This window comes from Caretta caretta, chromosome 7, assembly GCF_965140235.1.
Source record: "Caretta caretta isolate rCarCar2 chromosome 7, rCarCar1.hap1, whole genome shotgun sequence".
NCBI lineage: Eukaryota > Metazoa > Chordata > Testudines > Cheloniidae > Caretta > Caretta caretta.
The window spans coordinates 117,182,554-117,199,812 of NC_134212.1; the positions used below are offsets into that span (position 1 = coordinate 117,182,554).

A 17,259-nucleotide genomic window follows, 5' to 3' on the forward strand; every position below is an offset into this window, starting at 1 on the left:
TTTTAATCACTATTGACTTTGAATCAAGAGCCATAGAATTTTTTTTTAATCTGTTCTATCTACAAACTTCTTTGTCCATTATGCTACTAAAACCCATCTTAGTGGGCCACGGTCTATTGCACTATTTGCAAATTTGTTCACCTCTAGACACACACCACGGATGCCCTTCATGGCCATAAAACAAAGACAAGTAACCAAGGGGAAAACGTGCAGCCGTTCCTGACCAATAAATGGTTCAGTAAAAAAATCCTTGCCAGGACATGATCATTAACATCAAGGGGGAAAATCACTGACGAAATAAGCAGTTCAAACGTAATAGAAGAGGTTAACTACATGGCTTTCTAAAATGTTTAGCCTCATGACACATTTCAAGAACAGCCAGCAATGGACATCAGCAGGAGGGTGGGCCTGTCCAAAAGACAGTAACGTAAACTGCAACGTAAAATAATGACCTTAAATAAAGTTGTAAACAGAGGAGAGAGCATGATGCTCAGTTACTGGCTGGCAGGAGGGTGGAAACCATGGCTGACCTTAAAAGAATGAACCAAGTGCCTGGGTGGCGAAAGAGTAGAGCACAAATGGATGGCTCACAGTACTTGCATAGCTACGGTGTGAATTTTAAAATGTGTTAATGGAAGAGTTTAGGTAGGTAAAAGAAGTCAAGAGCTGAGACATATGCTGCCTCATTTACTAATATTTCTCTCCTGTTGAAAGAAGAAAAAAGAAAAGAAAAGAAACCCTCTCATAACTTCAGCCCCAATCTGAGATGTGTGTAATCTTTAACACCAACAAACTTCTTATGTTGGGAAAATGCATTTTTTGAAAATATTTCTGAATTGGCATCCAACATCATCATCCATGCTGAGCAGGCTGAGTATGTAGTTGTGAGAATAAGGCTACTCATGTTTAATTTGTGGATAATGGAGGGAATTTCTCAAACAATTTCTCTATGCTCTAAGTTGCCAGCACTCAGTTTACTTCCAAGGAGAATAGGCAGTAGGGAGAAAGAGTATGCAGTATCCTGCATAGCATTAAAGAAATATACTGTATTTATTTGATATGCGTGCTCACAGATTTAAAAACAAAAGTTATGTTTTTAAAATGTAATGGTCTCACAACAACAAAGAAGAACAGGTTTCAGAGTAACAGCCGTGTTAGTCTGTATTCACAAAAAGAAAAGGAGTACTTGTGGCACCTTAGAGACTAACCAATTTATTTGAGCATAAGCTTTCGTGCATCCGATGAAGTGAGCTGTAGCTCACGAAAGCTTATGCTCAAAGAAGAACAGTCCATTTACAAATGATCAGTATAACGAATCATACACATATTACTGAACTAGAAAATAACGTCAATGCACTTTCCCCTAAAGAACACTACCTTTAAGCCGATACAGTTGCCTGTAAATAATGCTTCTTAGTGTGGAAAATAGATTCTGCTGTTTTCTCAGGTTACTGGTGCTCTGACATGTGGCATACAAAAACCCACACTGGGGCGGGGGGGGAGGGGGAGAGGCGATTTATTAGCTCAATAAAGGAAGACTCAACTGCCAAGTTACTCTTTAGACTTGCAAGTAGTTCAGTATTCCCCAAAATATGATACAAACGTTAAGAGAAAATGCATACGCATTATCAAGGCCCTATGTCCTAGAAGACATATTGGTCTTGAATTAAGTAGATCTGCCCCTGACTCCCACACCCCATCACAACATGCCTCCCCACTGCTCAGTAGAATCAAACCCAGGCATCCTCGGTGATGTTATATTCAGGGTATTTTACGCTGCTACCAAAGTTTCAATATGCTGCACATTTTTTGGACTGAAAACAAAAGGCTACAATGTGGGTATCTTGGGGAGAAGCCGGAGGTTTTGACAGAGAGATAGGGAACAGATGGGGTTTTGCATCTAGAATGCAATCAGAGTGAGGGGAAAGAGGGTTAAATTCCTCTTCTCACACCACTTCACTCATTCCCAGTATATGCAGGACATCCTAAACTGTGGAAGAAGTATGTAATCTGGGTATATCTATTAAAAAGGATCAGCAGTGAAAGAGTTATCCATATTACCATTTCAATTATCAATAGGCTGCAGAGTTAACACCACACTGATGAAAGTCAACCTTTCACTCCTCCTAGAGCTACAGATGCAAGCTGACTGCAGACTCAGGCAGACATCCCTGCAAGCTTTTACATTTTAGTGGCTATCCTCACAACCACCCATAAGGGCGAGAAGTTTTTATTTGTGTAAATTATAGCTTAGATTTTGGAGCACCGTTTTGTGGCAAATTCAGAAAGACTGTCAGTTATGCTGCAATTTATATGTCCACATAATATCACTAAACATTGCACCCATAGTCTTTGTCAACCTAGTTGGCCTAACAATATGCTTATGAAGGAAAACTAAATGACAAAGTTGGCCCCTTTGAAATCTTTTGACTATAAGAGATAAACGGATGTGGTCTGATTAATAGGTGTTGTTTAAAGATAAAATAACTTTTAATCTAATGGTCTGCATATGGTCTAAACTTCTTTATGCAATAAGTCTGCCATGAAAAAATAGCCTCTGTGCATTATAATTACATCGACCCCCTAATCAAATAATACACTACAAAAGCATTAAGCGGTTTCCCGCAGTACGATGCAAAATGTGCATAATTCGCATTTGTTCTAATCACAGGCAGGAGGAATTTGTGAAATAGACTGTGCTTGATGCCAGAACAAACAAACTATTAAAAGTTTCCACAATACAAGAGGACAGGATTGCTAGTTTTTACCACAGCATAAAGTGACAGCTTCCCATTGAGAGGTCATTAGTGTGATATAAAGAAAGCAGGGGCAGAGGCTAGATCAACTGTGTCCTTAAATCAAGTACAAAATGTTACAAAGAATGAGGTGGATGAAAGCAGGGGACATATACTCAGGAGGTGGGGGAGAAGAGCATGATAAAATGTCTAGCTGGAAAAGAGATGAAAAGAATTTGTTAGGATAAAAAAAAAATCAAGGTAATATTTGCAAAGTGCATAAAATGTTTCAGTCCAGTATAGTGATTGTTGCAAATAATGCCTCCATTCATTCCCCTCCCAAAACACATCTGTGTTGTCCTGTATACATACAAAGTGTAATATTAATTTTCTTTAAAGTAACTACTTCTAATTATTGTTTTGACAATTCCTTAGAAAGGATTCTTGCAATACTGAATCAAGGCTGAATTTGTCCACATACATTGGCTCTTTATACAGGAAAGAATGTCATATAGTTGTTTAGTGGTAGCGTCAATATGCAAGCTTATACATATCTACTGCTTTGAGCATTTGCATTCACAATGCCTGTAGCAAGAGCTGACTGCTTAACGAAGGCAAACATTTCCCATCTTCCTCACTGATGGGAACAGTAGTATTGAATTTCCAATAAAAAAAGAACTAGATCCACTCAATTTAGTAAGCGTAAGAAGGAATCCACTCCCATTTGTTGTGTTCCATAAAACACTAATTATTTTAATTATTTCCTTATCCTGCTCCTAAAACATGGATTCATTTCACTTTTCACTGAAGTCTTTAGCACTGTAACTGTGGGCACTGCCTGCTATCCAGGCCAGCTGCAGTTCAGCAGCATTAAAATCTACCAAACAACTTCCATATTTGCAGGGTCATCCAAAATTGGATAATGACCATAACTAATCATAAAAGTTAGGCTCAATGGGATATTTGTGCACAGGGGGATTTTTTCAGGCTTATTAAAAAGCATAGTTCTGCTTGGTGCTCCACTTCTGTCTCCATCTCAATGCTCCCTCCTCAAGTCCTAAAACCTGTTGAGCTCATCTCAGGACAAAACTCTGTTCAGTTTTATTATGTAGCCCACAGGAAAATTCCTGGATAAAAAAAAAATTCTGTAATCCTGGTTTCAGACAGTTATATTATTAAAATAATGCCACCGACTTAAAAAAAACCCCACACATTATGCCTGAAAATATGTTACCTACTATTGGCAGTAAACGTAAATTGACTAGAGTAGAGAAAAAGAAATCTATTTTTCAGTTTGCTTACTCTGTGCCTTTGGCAGCACCTCGTGCATAGTCAGTTTCTCTGTTTCCCATGTACAGTATTCCACACAGTCACAGGGGAGAGAAAAATATTTTCAGTAGGAAGTTATAACTAAGCCACAAGCACTGACAGGTGGACTCCAGGGCACCAGTAGTGCCTGAAAGGACTTTTAACTCATTTTGTTAAAAAAAAAAAAAAAATTAAAAAATCAGATTTCAAATTGAAGTGACTCTTGAAATAGTTTTCATTTTGCGCTTGAATACTAGGCATTGTCTGAGAAGGGACTCGTTGTTTATATAGTATCAGTAATGCACTAGAAACTTCACAGATAAATACAAGTTACCGGTCCTGCAGAATGTAAAAACACAACGTACAAACAGCAGATGGGAGGACTAAGATGATGTAGTTTAGTAAAGCTCTGCTTAACACCACAATGCCAGTTTTGCTTGATCTAGTTTTTATATTCCCTTTCCAGTTTTGTGTTAATATTTCTTGGTGAAGAAGGCTACGGTAATTTTTTTTCATTTGGGACTGAGGGAAAGAGCAAAGAAGATCACATTGTTATAAGTGGCATTAACTACATTGTGATGGTTTTGTTGGATAGGGGGAAAGAGAAATGTAAAGAATCAAATTAACTCCTTTTTTTGAAACTGTCATTTAAATCTGCATATAAATATGGAAAGTCTAGATCTATAAGAACAAAGACAATAAAAACAGTTTTTCCCCTAAAGTACCATTGTTAAATAGCAGCTAAGCATGCACTATATGTAAAAAGCTATTTGCCATGACTAATGGATATAATGACGTATGTTTAATATTTTCTCTCTCAAGCTAGTCCAAAGAGTCCTATAGTTGAAAAAAGTTACACTTATCAGCAAAAAAAACAAACCCCAGTAAGCAATATGAAAACTTGATGCTAACGTTTAATTTTTTAAAATAACAACTAAAAACAGATTAGTTAGATTTATCCTTTTCCTAATTTGGGAACAAGAGCTATTTTAGGATATAAGGCAAGGAAGCCTCTCTTAGATCTCTGAACACACTAATTCGTCTCACAGTATGTTTTCCTTCAGTGCTTGTTTTTCTCCCAACTAGATTCCTTATTTAAGATGTAGCGAGTCAAGGAAGGAATTCTGAAAATGTTCAGCACCAACATGTGTATCCCTAAAACTGGTCTAAATTGATGAGCACTTAGGCACAGATGTTGGAAATTTCATCTTCCTTCCAAAAAGTTCAAAACATGACAGTGAGGTAACATTTTCCCTTAGAAAAAAATATTTGCTTTGTTTTTGTCTCATTATTTTAGATGTCTTAGATTGCAAAACAGATGCAATGAGCCTATGTCAACAGTATCTACCGGAGGCTACAAAACCGCGCCATTTTTGCTAGATATTATTATATCCATGACAAATTATTAAAACTGCAAGTGTGCAACTAATCATTTAAAATTTTCAATGCATTCAGTTACAATTAATGCCCTCAACTGTGTATTTACTCACAGCTTTTTTTAACTATGATTTTTAATACAGAATTCAACCCGCATTTCATGAAGTCTCTTCATATTTAAGGTAATAATGCTAATCAGTCTTTTCTCAAAGTTATTTCTAGCTAGTAGTTCTATTTCACAGCAGTGAACCATGCATCTTGGAAGCCAAAGATTTACCAGTACAAGTGTTTGCTTCTTCTTGATTCTTAAGCATTCCCATACAACCCTAAGAGCAGATGATACAGTACAACACTGAACCAGGGGCTAAAATTGCTTTTGAATTGTGCAGTGCAACATCTAAAATATAAAACGTGTTTTGTAAAAGTGAACTTTTCTAGCAAAAAAGAAAAAAAGTTCAAACAGCTACTTAACATTAGTATCTACAGAATAGCTATTGTAGGTATTTTACAGGCTTCTAATATTTATTTGTTTGTACACTCCCTAGTATAATAGGCCATTAATCTCTGTTTGTGGTCCTGAGGCACTGTCACAGGTAGAAACAGAATACAATAAAATAATCATCATTAATAATTGCTAGTAATAGCAGAATGTTCCTTGCTTCCTTTCCTTAGCTAACATATTTATCATAAAATATCTGCATTTTTAAAATGAATCTTCAAAATAATATCAGTTAACCATACATTCCCCCCACAACACTGATCTCATAATCCGATGGCGTTGACCTCAAAGCCGTATTTTATTTCCATGGAATAAAAAGTCATTTCCCAATGCAACTAACTAAATCACGCTTATGTTTGCAATTTTAAGCTTTCTATAAATCTCTTTTCAGGTGCTTTATTAGTCAAGACCAATGATGTTTTCAGGACCTAGAATTATATAACCGAGTGTAGACAGCAAACTCTATAGTACTATGTATCTTATTTCATTAGTCAGTCTAATATCAGCAAGGAACCTGAAATAACTTAATTACATTTTATGAAAATATTATGAATTTAGGATGGAGAACCATTTTTAAAAATCCTTGGAAATAAGAAAGTTAGTTTATTATGTTCACATTGCAAGAGTTTAACAAAGATACTTTGTGTCAAAGTATCAAATTTCACTTCTATTAATTTTACTCAAAATTGCCGAACAGACTGTTTATAATAAATGGTTACCAAGTTACTCTTGTAAAGTGTTATTTTAAAATATTTTCAATAATCCCGTCTTTATTTCACTAAAGACTGCAATAGCTTCTAACACTTTTATGGGGACCAGGGGAGCCAGAGCACTTAAAATTAAATCTAATAAATAAAAGTAACAAAATGGAAACAGACCCCCAAAAACAGTAATAAAAATAAATATATTCTGCATTAGGCTAACTAGAAAGTTGGCTTTCTAGATTAGCTGCTAGTTTTTTTACTGTGGTTTGGAAAATAAAAACAAAAGCTAAGCAAGTGTTTTAAAAAGGCAACCAAGAAATGCAGAACTTGTTTGAGGAAAAGAAAAATTCCTATAAGCAGTGAACTTTTCTAGTTATGAATCAGCAAGTCACTTTCCTACAAAGAGTAACAAATGACCATTTTCTTGTTTTAAGGCATCTTGTTTTGAGGATCATAATATTTGTCCTAATTTACATTTCATTTCATTTACAATAAAAAGCTAATTTGATACAGCATTTTTAAGATGTACCATTATATTTGTTATCTTAAATAACCAACATGTGAATCAAATATTCGGGTTATAAAATTAATTTCCAAATATTCCTCATGGAACAAAATACAATTTGCCATTATTTCCTACTTAATATACTTCGTGTGGGAGTGCACCAACTAAAATGTAAAGATGGAAGCACAGATTAAATTATGGAGCACAGTTACAAAATAATACGATCAAGTTGCAGTGCCTTAGATAGAGATGTTCGACATTTGCCATTTTACGCCATGTTGCCTTGGTACAGAACAGTTGACGCACACCGCGTTCTTTAAATTGTCTTCTTAAAGATAGACTTGAAGGGAGACTCACATTTCAATTTTTACCCAGAATTTGCCGTCAGAAGCGATTATCAAAAATGTGATGGCATTGTACCATCACGTACTTCCTAGTATTAAACAAAAACCAGAAGGACAGTCATGAAACACCTTGACGTCTTCACCTCATTAACTTTTGTGTTATGTGCCATATAAAATCTTGATAAACAATAAGATATCAGGGCCATCTTTAGAGACTGTCATTTAAAAGTTCAGACAGACTTTGTGATGGTTTAGGAACAAAAAAGTGGTTTGTGGCAGGATTACAATTTATGTATATAGTAGCTCTTCCGTTACCCAGCTGAACTATATGATACTAATATTATATAAATACTATATTTCTGTATATTATACACACTAATATTTCAAACTGAAGTTCAGTTTCTATAAGAATAATTGGCGTGAACACATATACCAAATATGGGAAAGTTTCATATATAAAATTATGCAGCCTGCTTCAAAAAACACGGTTGACTTTTAGTACCACAAACTAAAGAGACATCTTGGAGAGACTGCTTTCATACACATTTTAAAATTCAATTAAATACACAGATGTTCATCTTAAAATAATGTTCCATATGTCTGTTTATAATAAACATTGTTCTGTTGAATATGTTGGGGAAGGAGGTTGAGAGTGTTTGCTCTGTAGACTTAATCTTGGCCATATAGTAATATTTAAAGAAAATTGATAACTTAAAGGAAATATGTTCACTTACTGATAAAGTTCTACAATTATCAAGTTTAACTAGTAGGCTAGTATTACTTTACAGTGACTCAGGCTTTGTTTGATCACACCAGAGATTTACTTGACAACTGAACACAAGAACTTAATACTTGTTGTGGCCTGGACCATTATGTCAAAATTGCTTAACACTCAACCTCTTTTCTAACCAACAAAGCAAACAGCAGATCTTAAAACAAGAGGGTACTAGTCTAACACTTCCCAAATTGATATTTACTAGTGTATTTTTTTACTGCCAAAATACGAGTCTGGATTTTTTTTTTTTAACATAAAGCTATGACCAGAGCAAAAAACCAAAAATTAGATACAGAACATGCAATTACCTTATATCAATACAGTATCCATTTTTATACAGTATTCATACTTCATGTACTAATTACAGTGCATTTAGTTAGTCTTTAACCCTCTGGTTTAACCCAACAGAAAATAGGTATCACTCTTAAGCAACTGTATGTGTCAGGGGTATTTCTTCCCCTTTTGGGTGGGAGAGTAAAAAAGTAAAATATCAATAGGGGTTTTTTATTACCATCATTACACCCATAAAGGCGAGGGAGAGTCTTTTATGCATGGGATTGGTAAATTTTCCTAACTATTCGTATTTCTTGTCTGTACCGGCACTATACTGACTCCGCTGATTGTAGGCCTGGTGACTATCCCTTTTACAACTCATGCGAAAACAACTTTTCCCTTTATGAATTGTGCTGAACGCAACAACAAATAACAACAGCCACAAAAGCAAAAACATTTCAGAAGCGTCCAAAGACAATCCGAAAATCTAGCACGAAGTGAAATGGATTATAACGGACCCAATACGCTGAACATATGTGGGCGCTGGAGCCCCTGTTTGAAAGGAAGCTCAGCCGAGCACCAGGAGTAAAACTTAACCTGGCTGTTAAATGGAGCGGTGCTGATCTTTGGCGGGATGACGGCATGTCAACCAGAGGAACAGAATTGAATATGGCTTGTCCTGGGGCTTTGCCTACGGCCCAGAGGGTGGCATTTGCTTCCTGCCGGTACCTAAATTAGGAGAGTGGAAAACAGCGATCGCCGTTGAAAACACTTAGCTACAGGACCCTTAAGGATTTGCAGGCGCCAGACCTGCCAAAGCAGCCGGGCTAGAAAGAGCAGTCAGTCGGGGAGGGAGAGGCTGCACACGGACCCCCCCAGTGCGCTTCGCTGTCCGTGCGAGCCGTCGGCGCGGCGCAGAGAGGGAAGGGGAAGGGGAAGGGGAAGGGGAGCGGCAGCGAAGAGCGAAGTTTGACCCCGCTCCGGCGCCCAGCCGGGGAGTCCCCGGCGCGCCTCTTACTTGTGGATGAGCCGGGGCAGACGGGGCGGCGGCGGCGGCATCCCTCTGCCGGAGGCCGGGTGGCTGGCGGCCGCGGGGCGGGCATCGCGGTCGGGCTGTTCGGAGCCGCTGGGGGCCGGGGCCTGGTTCATGGTGGCAGCGGGGACCATTCAGCCGGAGGCTTCCCCCCCCCCTGCAGCGATGGGGCCCCGCGGAACGCGCCGCGGAGCCAGCCCGGGGAGGGAGGGAGGGAGGGAGCAGAGCCTGGGGGCTGGACGGCCCGGCCCACAGGAGCCACCCACCCCCCGGCCGGCGAGGAGGCTGGCGGCGGCCCTAAGGGGGCGGCCGGTGGCGCCTGGGGACCAGCATTTATGACGATGCCTGGTGCAAAGGAGCCAATGGAAGGAGTCCCCCCCCCCCCAGCACCTGGGAGTCCCCTACTGCTGGGGGGCGCAGTGAGCCTGGACCCCCCCCTTCCATCCTCCTCCCGGCCCGGGGGGCGCAGGGAGCTGGGACCCCCCCACATCCCGTCCCTCTCCTGGCCTGGGGGGCGCAGGGAGCCGGTACCCCCCCTTTCCAGCCTGGGGGCCTGCAGTGAACCAGGGCACCCCCCCCTTTCCGTCCCCCTCCCGGCCTGGGGGGGTGCACCGCACCCACTCCTCCCTCCAGGGGTGCTGGAACAATTGTTATAGAGGGGGTGCTGGAAATGGAAACCATATATTTCGTTTCAGAGTAGCAGCCGTGTTAGTCTGTATTCGCAAAAAGAAAAGGAGGACGTGTGGCACCTTAGAGACTAACCAATTTATTTGAGCATGAGCTTTCGATGAAGTGAGCTGTAGCTCACCACAGCTTATGCGCAAATAAATTGGTTAGTCGCTAAGGTGCCACTAGTCCTCCTTTTCTTTTTGCATATATTTCGTTGTTATTACTACCTTCAAGCCAGGGGGTGTTCCCACACCCTCAGGTCCAGAACCCCTGTCTTCCTCCCTACTAGCCCTCCAATTCTCAAATCCTTTGGGGACAGTGAGTCAGGTCCAACCCTGCTCTATTTTTCCAGTTGTCCTCTCACTCCCCTCCCCATCATCTCCCCAGGTACAGGGGCAGGGGGAGCAATGCTGCACCCCAGGGGAGGTGCTGTCCGGAGCCCTGAGCTTCCTCCCCATCTCTTAGAGGAGATGCTGCCCTGTGCTCTGCCTCAGCAACAGCTGGAGCTCCTTGCAGCTCACCATCTTCCCTCTCCCTCTCCCTCTGCACAGCCCCAGAGAGCCTGCAGCCCACTACCTTTTCTCTGCTTTGTTCTCCTTCTTCACAGGTGCAGGAGGACACCCAATGGTGGCTTCTGCAGGGGAACTGATTGTGTCTCTGGGCCTCAGTGGTATCTCTGTCTGCCTCCTATTTAGGGTCCTGATGACCTGTAGCAAATTAAATATATATTTTTCATCTTTATTACAGTAGCACCTAACTGTTCTGGAAGTTGTACCTATATGTCTATACAAAGGGAATCATTGGCCCAAAGAAGCAATTTGACCCATATTTCTACAATAATCATACAAAGCATTCCAATGAAATTTTAAGGTTTTGCATTGCAAATTGGTTGCTCTCTGGGTCCTTTCTTGGACACTATTGGAGCTCTGAGCAGAGATTCCATTTCCTAATCCTTACAAGTTTGAAGGGTGCTGTGTTCTTGAAGTCTAATTGACCACAATCACATCTATCTCTCCCCTCACCTTTATTACTAGTGCCTTAGTTGTGGTTGGGTATGGAGGGAGGGAGAGGTTTCTGCTGCTGGCATACCACTGTTCCTTGTGCCCAAAGTATAGTGAGCTTCATAGTCCTCTCTTCTTTTTGTGATGGAGCATGAGAAAGGAAACCCAGCTTAATATTTTATCTAACATACCAGCACTTCCATAATCCTTTCTACCAAGGATCTAAAAGTGCTTTACAAACATTAAATTTCATAACACCTCTGGGAGGGAGGGAAGTGTTAATATCATTTTACCCTTTACCAATAATGTGTCCATTGTACACCTGGAAATAATAATCTGCTGCATGTGGCCCATGTCATTTGTTTATAAAATAGGAGAGGATGATTATGCACCAGCCAGCAATGTCACCACTCTCCTATGCCAGTCACGAGTTATGGAGTCATCCCTAAAAGAAACTCACGTTAGGGATCACCCAAAGAGTGTATTTTTACTGAGTGATTGTATAAGAAGTTATGGCCCCCAACCTTGCAAACACTTAAGCACATGTGTAAGTGTTTGCAGGATCAGGCCCTATATAGCAATAACTTTACCCACCTCTGCTTTACTGCAGGAATAACTGTTAGAGAAAGAGTTAAAGCATGCTAGTGTGATATGAGATATAGGTTTAATCTGCATAAAGTTTGGATAGACACATTATTGATGAGTGGGAAAGCTATGTGTGAATTATGCTGCTTATCCCAAATGAGTGCTATTAAAACCTTTAACATACCCCCATCTTCATGCTTTCTGATAAATACCACATATATTACAGAGAAACAGAAAAGAGGTACTAGTTAGGGACTCTTTCAAGGGTTGCTTTCTGAAAAAGTTTGCATAATATTACCACTGTGAGTGGAAAATTCTGATTTGCTTGTATTTTGTACTTACTTTGCACAGGTGTAAATATCTAAACCAGATGCAAGGTCATGGAGAATGAATTACACCAGCAGCATATATTTCAATGTGTACAATCCCTTTAATAGCAGCATAACACTAAAGAGACTTTCGAGAATGAAAAGCAACCTGTGCATCACATCCTTTTCCCTGCCAATGAAGAATCGTTCCTTGCACTGCATTCTCTAGTGCTTTGTTCAGTTTAGTATTAAAAGTCTCGAGCTTCCACCACTTTCTCATTTGGAAAAAGTGGCTCTGCATGGAATTCTTCGATGTTATTACAGCAGAGAAAGCTCCTGTGATTGTCATTCTTTATACAGAGAGACACTCTGATGCCTATAGTTAATCGGGGAAGTGAAAGAAATACGAGGTGATTGATTGCCTTCTGAAAGGAATAAGAGAATAACTGTGAAATAAATGGTTTCAGAGTAACAGCCGTGTTAGTCTGTATTCGCAAAAGAAAAGGAGTACCTGTGGCACCTTAGAGACTAACCAATTTATTTGAGCATAAGTTTTCGTGAGCTACAGCTCACTTCATCGGATGCATACTGTGGAAAATACAGAAGATGTTTTTATACACACAAACCATGAAAAAATAGGTGTTTATCACTACAAAAGGTTTTCTCTCCCCCCACCCCACTCTCCTGCTGGTAATAGCTTATCTAAAGTGATCACTCTCCTTACAATGCGTATAATAATCAAGGTGGGCCATTTCCAGCACAAATCCAGGGTTTAACAAGAACGTCTGAGGAAGGGGGGGGGAGTAGGAAAAAACAAGGGGAAATAGGTTACCTTGCATAATGACTTAGCCACTCCCGGTCTCTATTCAAGCCTAAGTTAATTGTATCCAATTTGCAAATGAATTCCAATTCAGCAGTCTCTCGCTGGAGTCTGGTTTTGAAGTTTTTCTGTTGTAATATTGCAACTTTCATGTCTGTAATCGCGTGACCAGAGAGATTGAAGTGTTCTCCGACTGGTTTATGAATGTTATAATTCTTGACATCTGATTTGTGTCCATTTATTCTTTTACGTAGAGACTGTCCAGTTTGACCAATGTACATGGCAGAGGGGCATTACTGGCACAAATAAATGTCTGCCTGTAGATTAGTATATAGTATTGAGGTTTGTGCATAAAAATATGAGCATGTTACATTTAATACACACACACAATTCTATTTACATCACTTGTGAAAGTGGATAAGGCAAAGAGCATGGATTTTATTGGTGCAAATAAATTGTACTCAGTATAATACCATATTGATGTTTCTCCCCAAAATATATATATGCGAGTGTGTTTTCAGACTCATCTTCTGATTTTTGAAACCCTCCATGAATGTGCAGCATCGTTTTTCTTTAAACTCACAACAGCCACATCCTCTCTTTTGCAGCCTTTTCTTCCCCTCTCTTCCTTTCCTCCAAGTATCTAAACAGTTGCATTGTTCCTGGGTTCTGTCTGTTGTTCCAGTGATATCTGGATGGAGAAGCTAAGGCCTAAAGCAGAAGCCTGTGATGCATGGGTAAGAGGAATATTACCACTGGAAAACTCTCCATATTTCATACATTTTCAGATTTTCCTGAGAATAAGATGAACCAGCATAGCTTTTTACCTGATCCTTTTAAATAGATGTTTCTACTGGATGTAAGTGGAACCAGGTGGCCACAGCTGCTAGATGCAAGAGTGACCTCACTAAACCTTTCTGCTGATGGCCCTCCATTGCAGTGGTTCTCAACCAGGGGGTTCCATGAGCAGGTTTCAGGGGGGGCTGCCTAGCAGGGCCAGCATTAGACTCGCTGTGGGCCAGGGCAGAAAGCCAAAGCCCCACTGCACAGGGCTGAAGCTCAGGGCCCTGAGCCCCGCCACCCAGGGCTGAAGCCAAAGCCTGAGCAATGCAACTCCATGGGGGGGCCTCAGTGGCATGGGGCCCCATGCAGTTGCCCTGCTTGCTACCCCCTAACGCTGGCCCTGGCTTTTACATGTAGAAAACCAGCTATTGTGGCACAGGTGGGCCATGGAGTTTTTATAACGTGTTGGGGGGGGGGGAGAGGGAGGGGTTGAGAAAGAGAAAGGTTGAGAACCCTTGCTGCATTGCACCTGTTGTCCCTTTACATTCCAATGGAATTCCGCAATGTTAGGACACACCTGATACATTCTACCTGGTCATACCTAAACATACAGCAGCAGGCACGTGACTAACTGGATGAGCAGGAGTTCAGATTACATACCTAAACGGAGGTCTCTCTTAAATCCAAAGCACAAAGAGAAAGTTTCCTGAAGAAACTGAAAGGAAAATACAGGGCAGAACCCTTGCTTGAAAAGGTACTGGTCTACCTAGCTGTAGGTGTTACAGGCAAATCACATCACTTTAAAAGTGCAAGACTCAGCAATTTAAAGATGGAAGCAGAACATTAACTCCATATACAGGCAGAGAATGACACTCCCAAATGACGCTTTGAGAAAAAGGACATTCTTCCAAATTAACAGAAGGAGAAAGAGAAAACTCAGAGCTGGACTGAAACCCAAATGTTGTGGACAAGTGCCATCAAAATTCTAGCAGATCAAGAATTACCAGGATGTAAAAAGTTGTGTGAAGTCAACGCTTTCAAGCACTCAGCCACAGATTCCTCATCTGTCCAGGTTACCAGCAGTATGTGATAGTTGAAACTTTCCAATACACTGGAGACTGAGTCAGCTGATGAAAGGCAAATATTGTAAAGATCTTGTCCCGTTGTAGAACAGTGTTCACTAACTTAATTTTTTGCATTTATTGTGAAATTATAATATCCTACCTCCACCCCACACCAGTGGCAGCATAATCCTCTGTCCACATACTGTACTGTACATTTCAAAAAGATTGGAGTGTGCCACTGATCATACCTCACATTTATGCATGCTGTTTGATCCCAGAATACTGAGTTATGTCATTAATGGCTTGTGTCATCCTCCTTTCCTGTTTCAGAAATGCCAAGTGTTCATCATCTTAGCTATATTAATCTATCGCTTAAAGAAAAAATGTAAAAGAACAAAGTAAAGCAGAGCAGGACATTGTAAAACCAGATTCAGGATGACTATAAAAGGGACAAAATAAAAACCATTTAAAAAAATTTTCCTTTTGTGTATTACTAATAAAAATACAAACAAAACTGATTATCATTGTTCAGTTTACATTTCACTCAATTTAGACAGTAGCTTATTTAAGCTAGTCTGTTTCTAATTATTTTCTCTTCTGGTTCTCATCAAACACTACTACAGAACTTGAGAATCTTTAAAATCTTATTTTTTTACGTTCATGTAATAAGCATTTCTATTTATAGTCAGATTTAGGTTTTTGGTATTGTTGCAAATTTATGCAACCTAAATTTGGGGTCTGACCGTGTCCCTTTCATTTTTATGTGAATTTAACTATAATTAAATTTTATATGTATGATTTTTGTTGTAATAGTAAGTTTGTAAATTTTTACATAATAGATGGCAATATTGTTCATTTAGGGCCAAATTCTGCCTTCAGATTGATTTCCACAACTGTTATTAATGCATGCATAACGGAGGGCACTGTTCAGTCTTCACTGATTTATTTCCACATGGGAAAATGCTGATTTTTGTGAAACAGCTAAGAGCTGTTAAAGAAGCTAATATTATTGACACTCTTGGACAGGTTGAGCAGAACACAGCTGGTAAAGCAGGCCTCTTAGATCTTTACACAAGGGGATCAGTTTTTTAAAAGTAATCAGTTTAAGTGACCACATCTGACAGCTAGGCAGAGAGATTTCATGGGCTTCTACAGCCACATTCTTATTTAGATTTAGATGACAAAACATTCACTTTATCGAAGATGTCCTGGCCAAATTTCAGCTCAGGTAATTTCATTCTCCAAGCCCAAATTCCCCCTTCCCTCCTCCCGCCTTCACTTTGAGGAGAATGCATTTTATTTACAAGAGACTTTAGGAAAGGTTTAGTGTTGCTGCATGGAACTTAAGAAATGGCTACGTTGATAAGGAGTCTGTAAAAGGCTTTGCTCTCAATTCAGGAAAGAATGGTTACTTACAATATAGTAACTGTGGTTCTTCAAAATGCGTTGTCCACATGGATTCCATTTATGGTGTGCATGTGCCCCATTCATGAGAGAGCAGATTCTTTTGGATAGTGCTCTAGATGTCCTCAGACCACTGCCCACTCAAGGGCATAAAGGCCCAACTATCCCTCAATTCTTTCCCCAATACAGAGGAGTTGGACTCTGTACTGGTAGGGAAGGATTGTGGGTTGTAAAATCCATGTGGACAACACATCATGAAGAACCATAGTTGATGTAAGGTAAATAACCATTCTGTCTTCTTGGAATGAGAGTCCACATGGATTCCACGCTGGGTAACTAACACGCAGTTATCTGTTCGCTTGGCGTGGGTAGCCAGAGTCCTAGTTAAGCACCAGTTGCAGAAGAGCCCTACCAAAATGGGCATTCAGTGTCTTGTACAGGCATGGACTGAGCTCCATGTAGCTGTTCTACAGATTTCAAAAATAGGGATATTCTTCATACAGGCAGTGGAGACTGTCTGAGTTCTAGTAGAATGTGTCTAGATAGATCTAATCCTAACTCAAAACATGTTCTTATACAGTTGGAGACCCACTTAAATAACCTCTGAGTAGATATTGCCTGACCCTTAATCCACTGTGCAAAGAACACAAAAAACCTAGGTATGTCCCTGCATGTTTTTTGTTATGTCAGGGTAAAGGGACAATGCCCTTGCCACATCAAGTGCGTGAAGTTTGACTTTTTCGCCCAAGGTTGAGTGAGGGTTGGAGAAGAAATATTGGGAGATGAATACACTGGTTTACAGGAATTCTGACGCAACCGTGGGGCAGAACTTGAGATGAGGCTTAAAAGCGCCCTGTCCTACTTTAACACTCTACAAGGGGGATTCACCATGAGTCTCAGGACACTGGCTAAAGTGGCATGGGTCGAGGTTGGGGCCTGGAATGAAGAGGGTTTGAGAATCTGGTCTGAGTTCAGTCCTGAGGGACAAGGCCAGAAGCAGCAGTCCATACCAGTGTCACATCAGTTTGGAGTCAGGGTCAATGAGCCACACTGAGGAGGAGCCAAGCAAGTC

General features: G+C 40.2%; 1 protein-coding gene across 1 annotated transcript in view; it reads right to left on the reverse strand.

Annotated features, from left to right (window-relative positions):
• Nucleotides 1–9,770, reverse strand: part of RBM20 (RNA binding motif protein 20) — a 164,594-nt gene extending 154,824 nt beyond the window's left edge. The window contains exon 1 of the mRNA XM_048856271.2: nt 9,539–9,770. Coding sequence (XP_048712228.2) covers nt 9,539–9,687 — 149 coding nt within the window. The 5' untranslated portion in view covers nt 9,688–9,770. The remainder of the gene's footprint in view (nt 1–9,538) is intronic.
• Between the last annotated feature and the right edge of the window lie 7,489 nt (nt 9,771–17,259).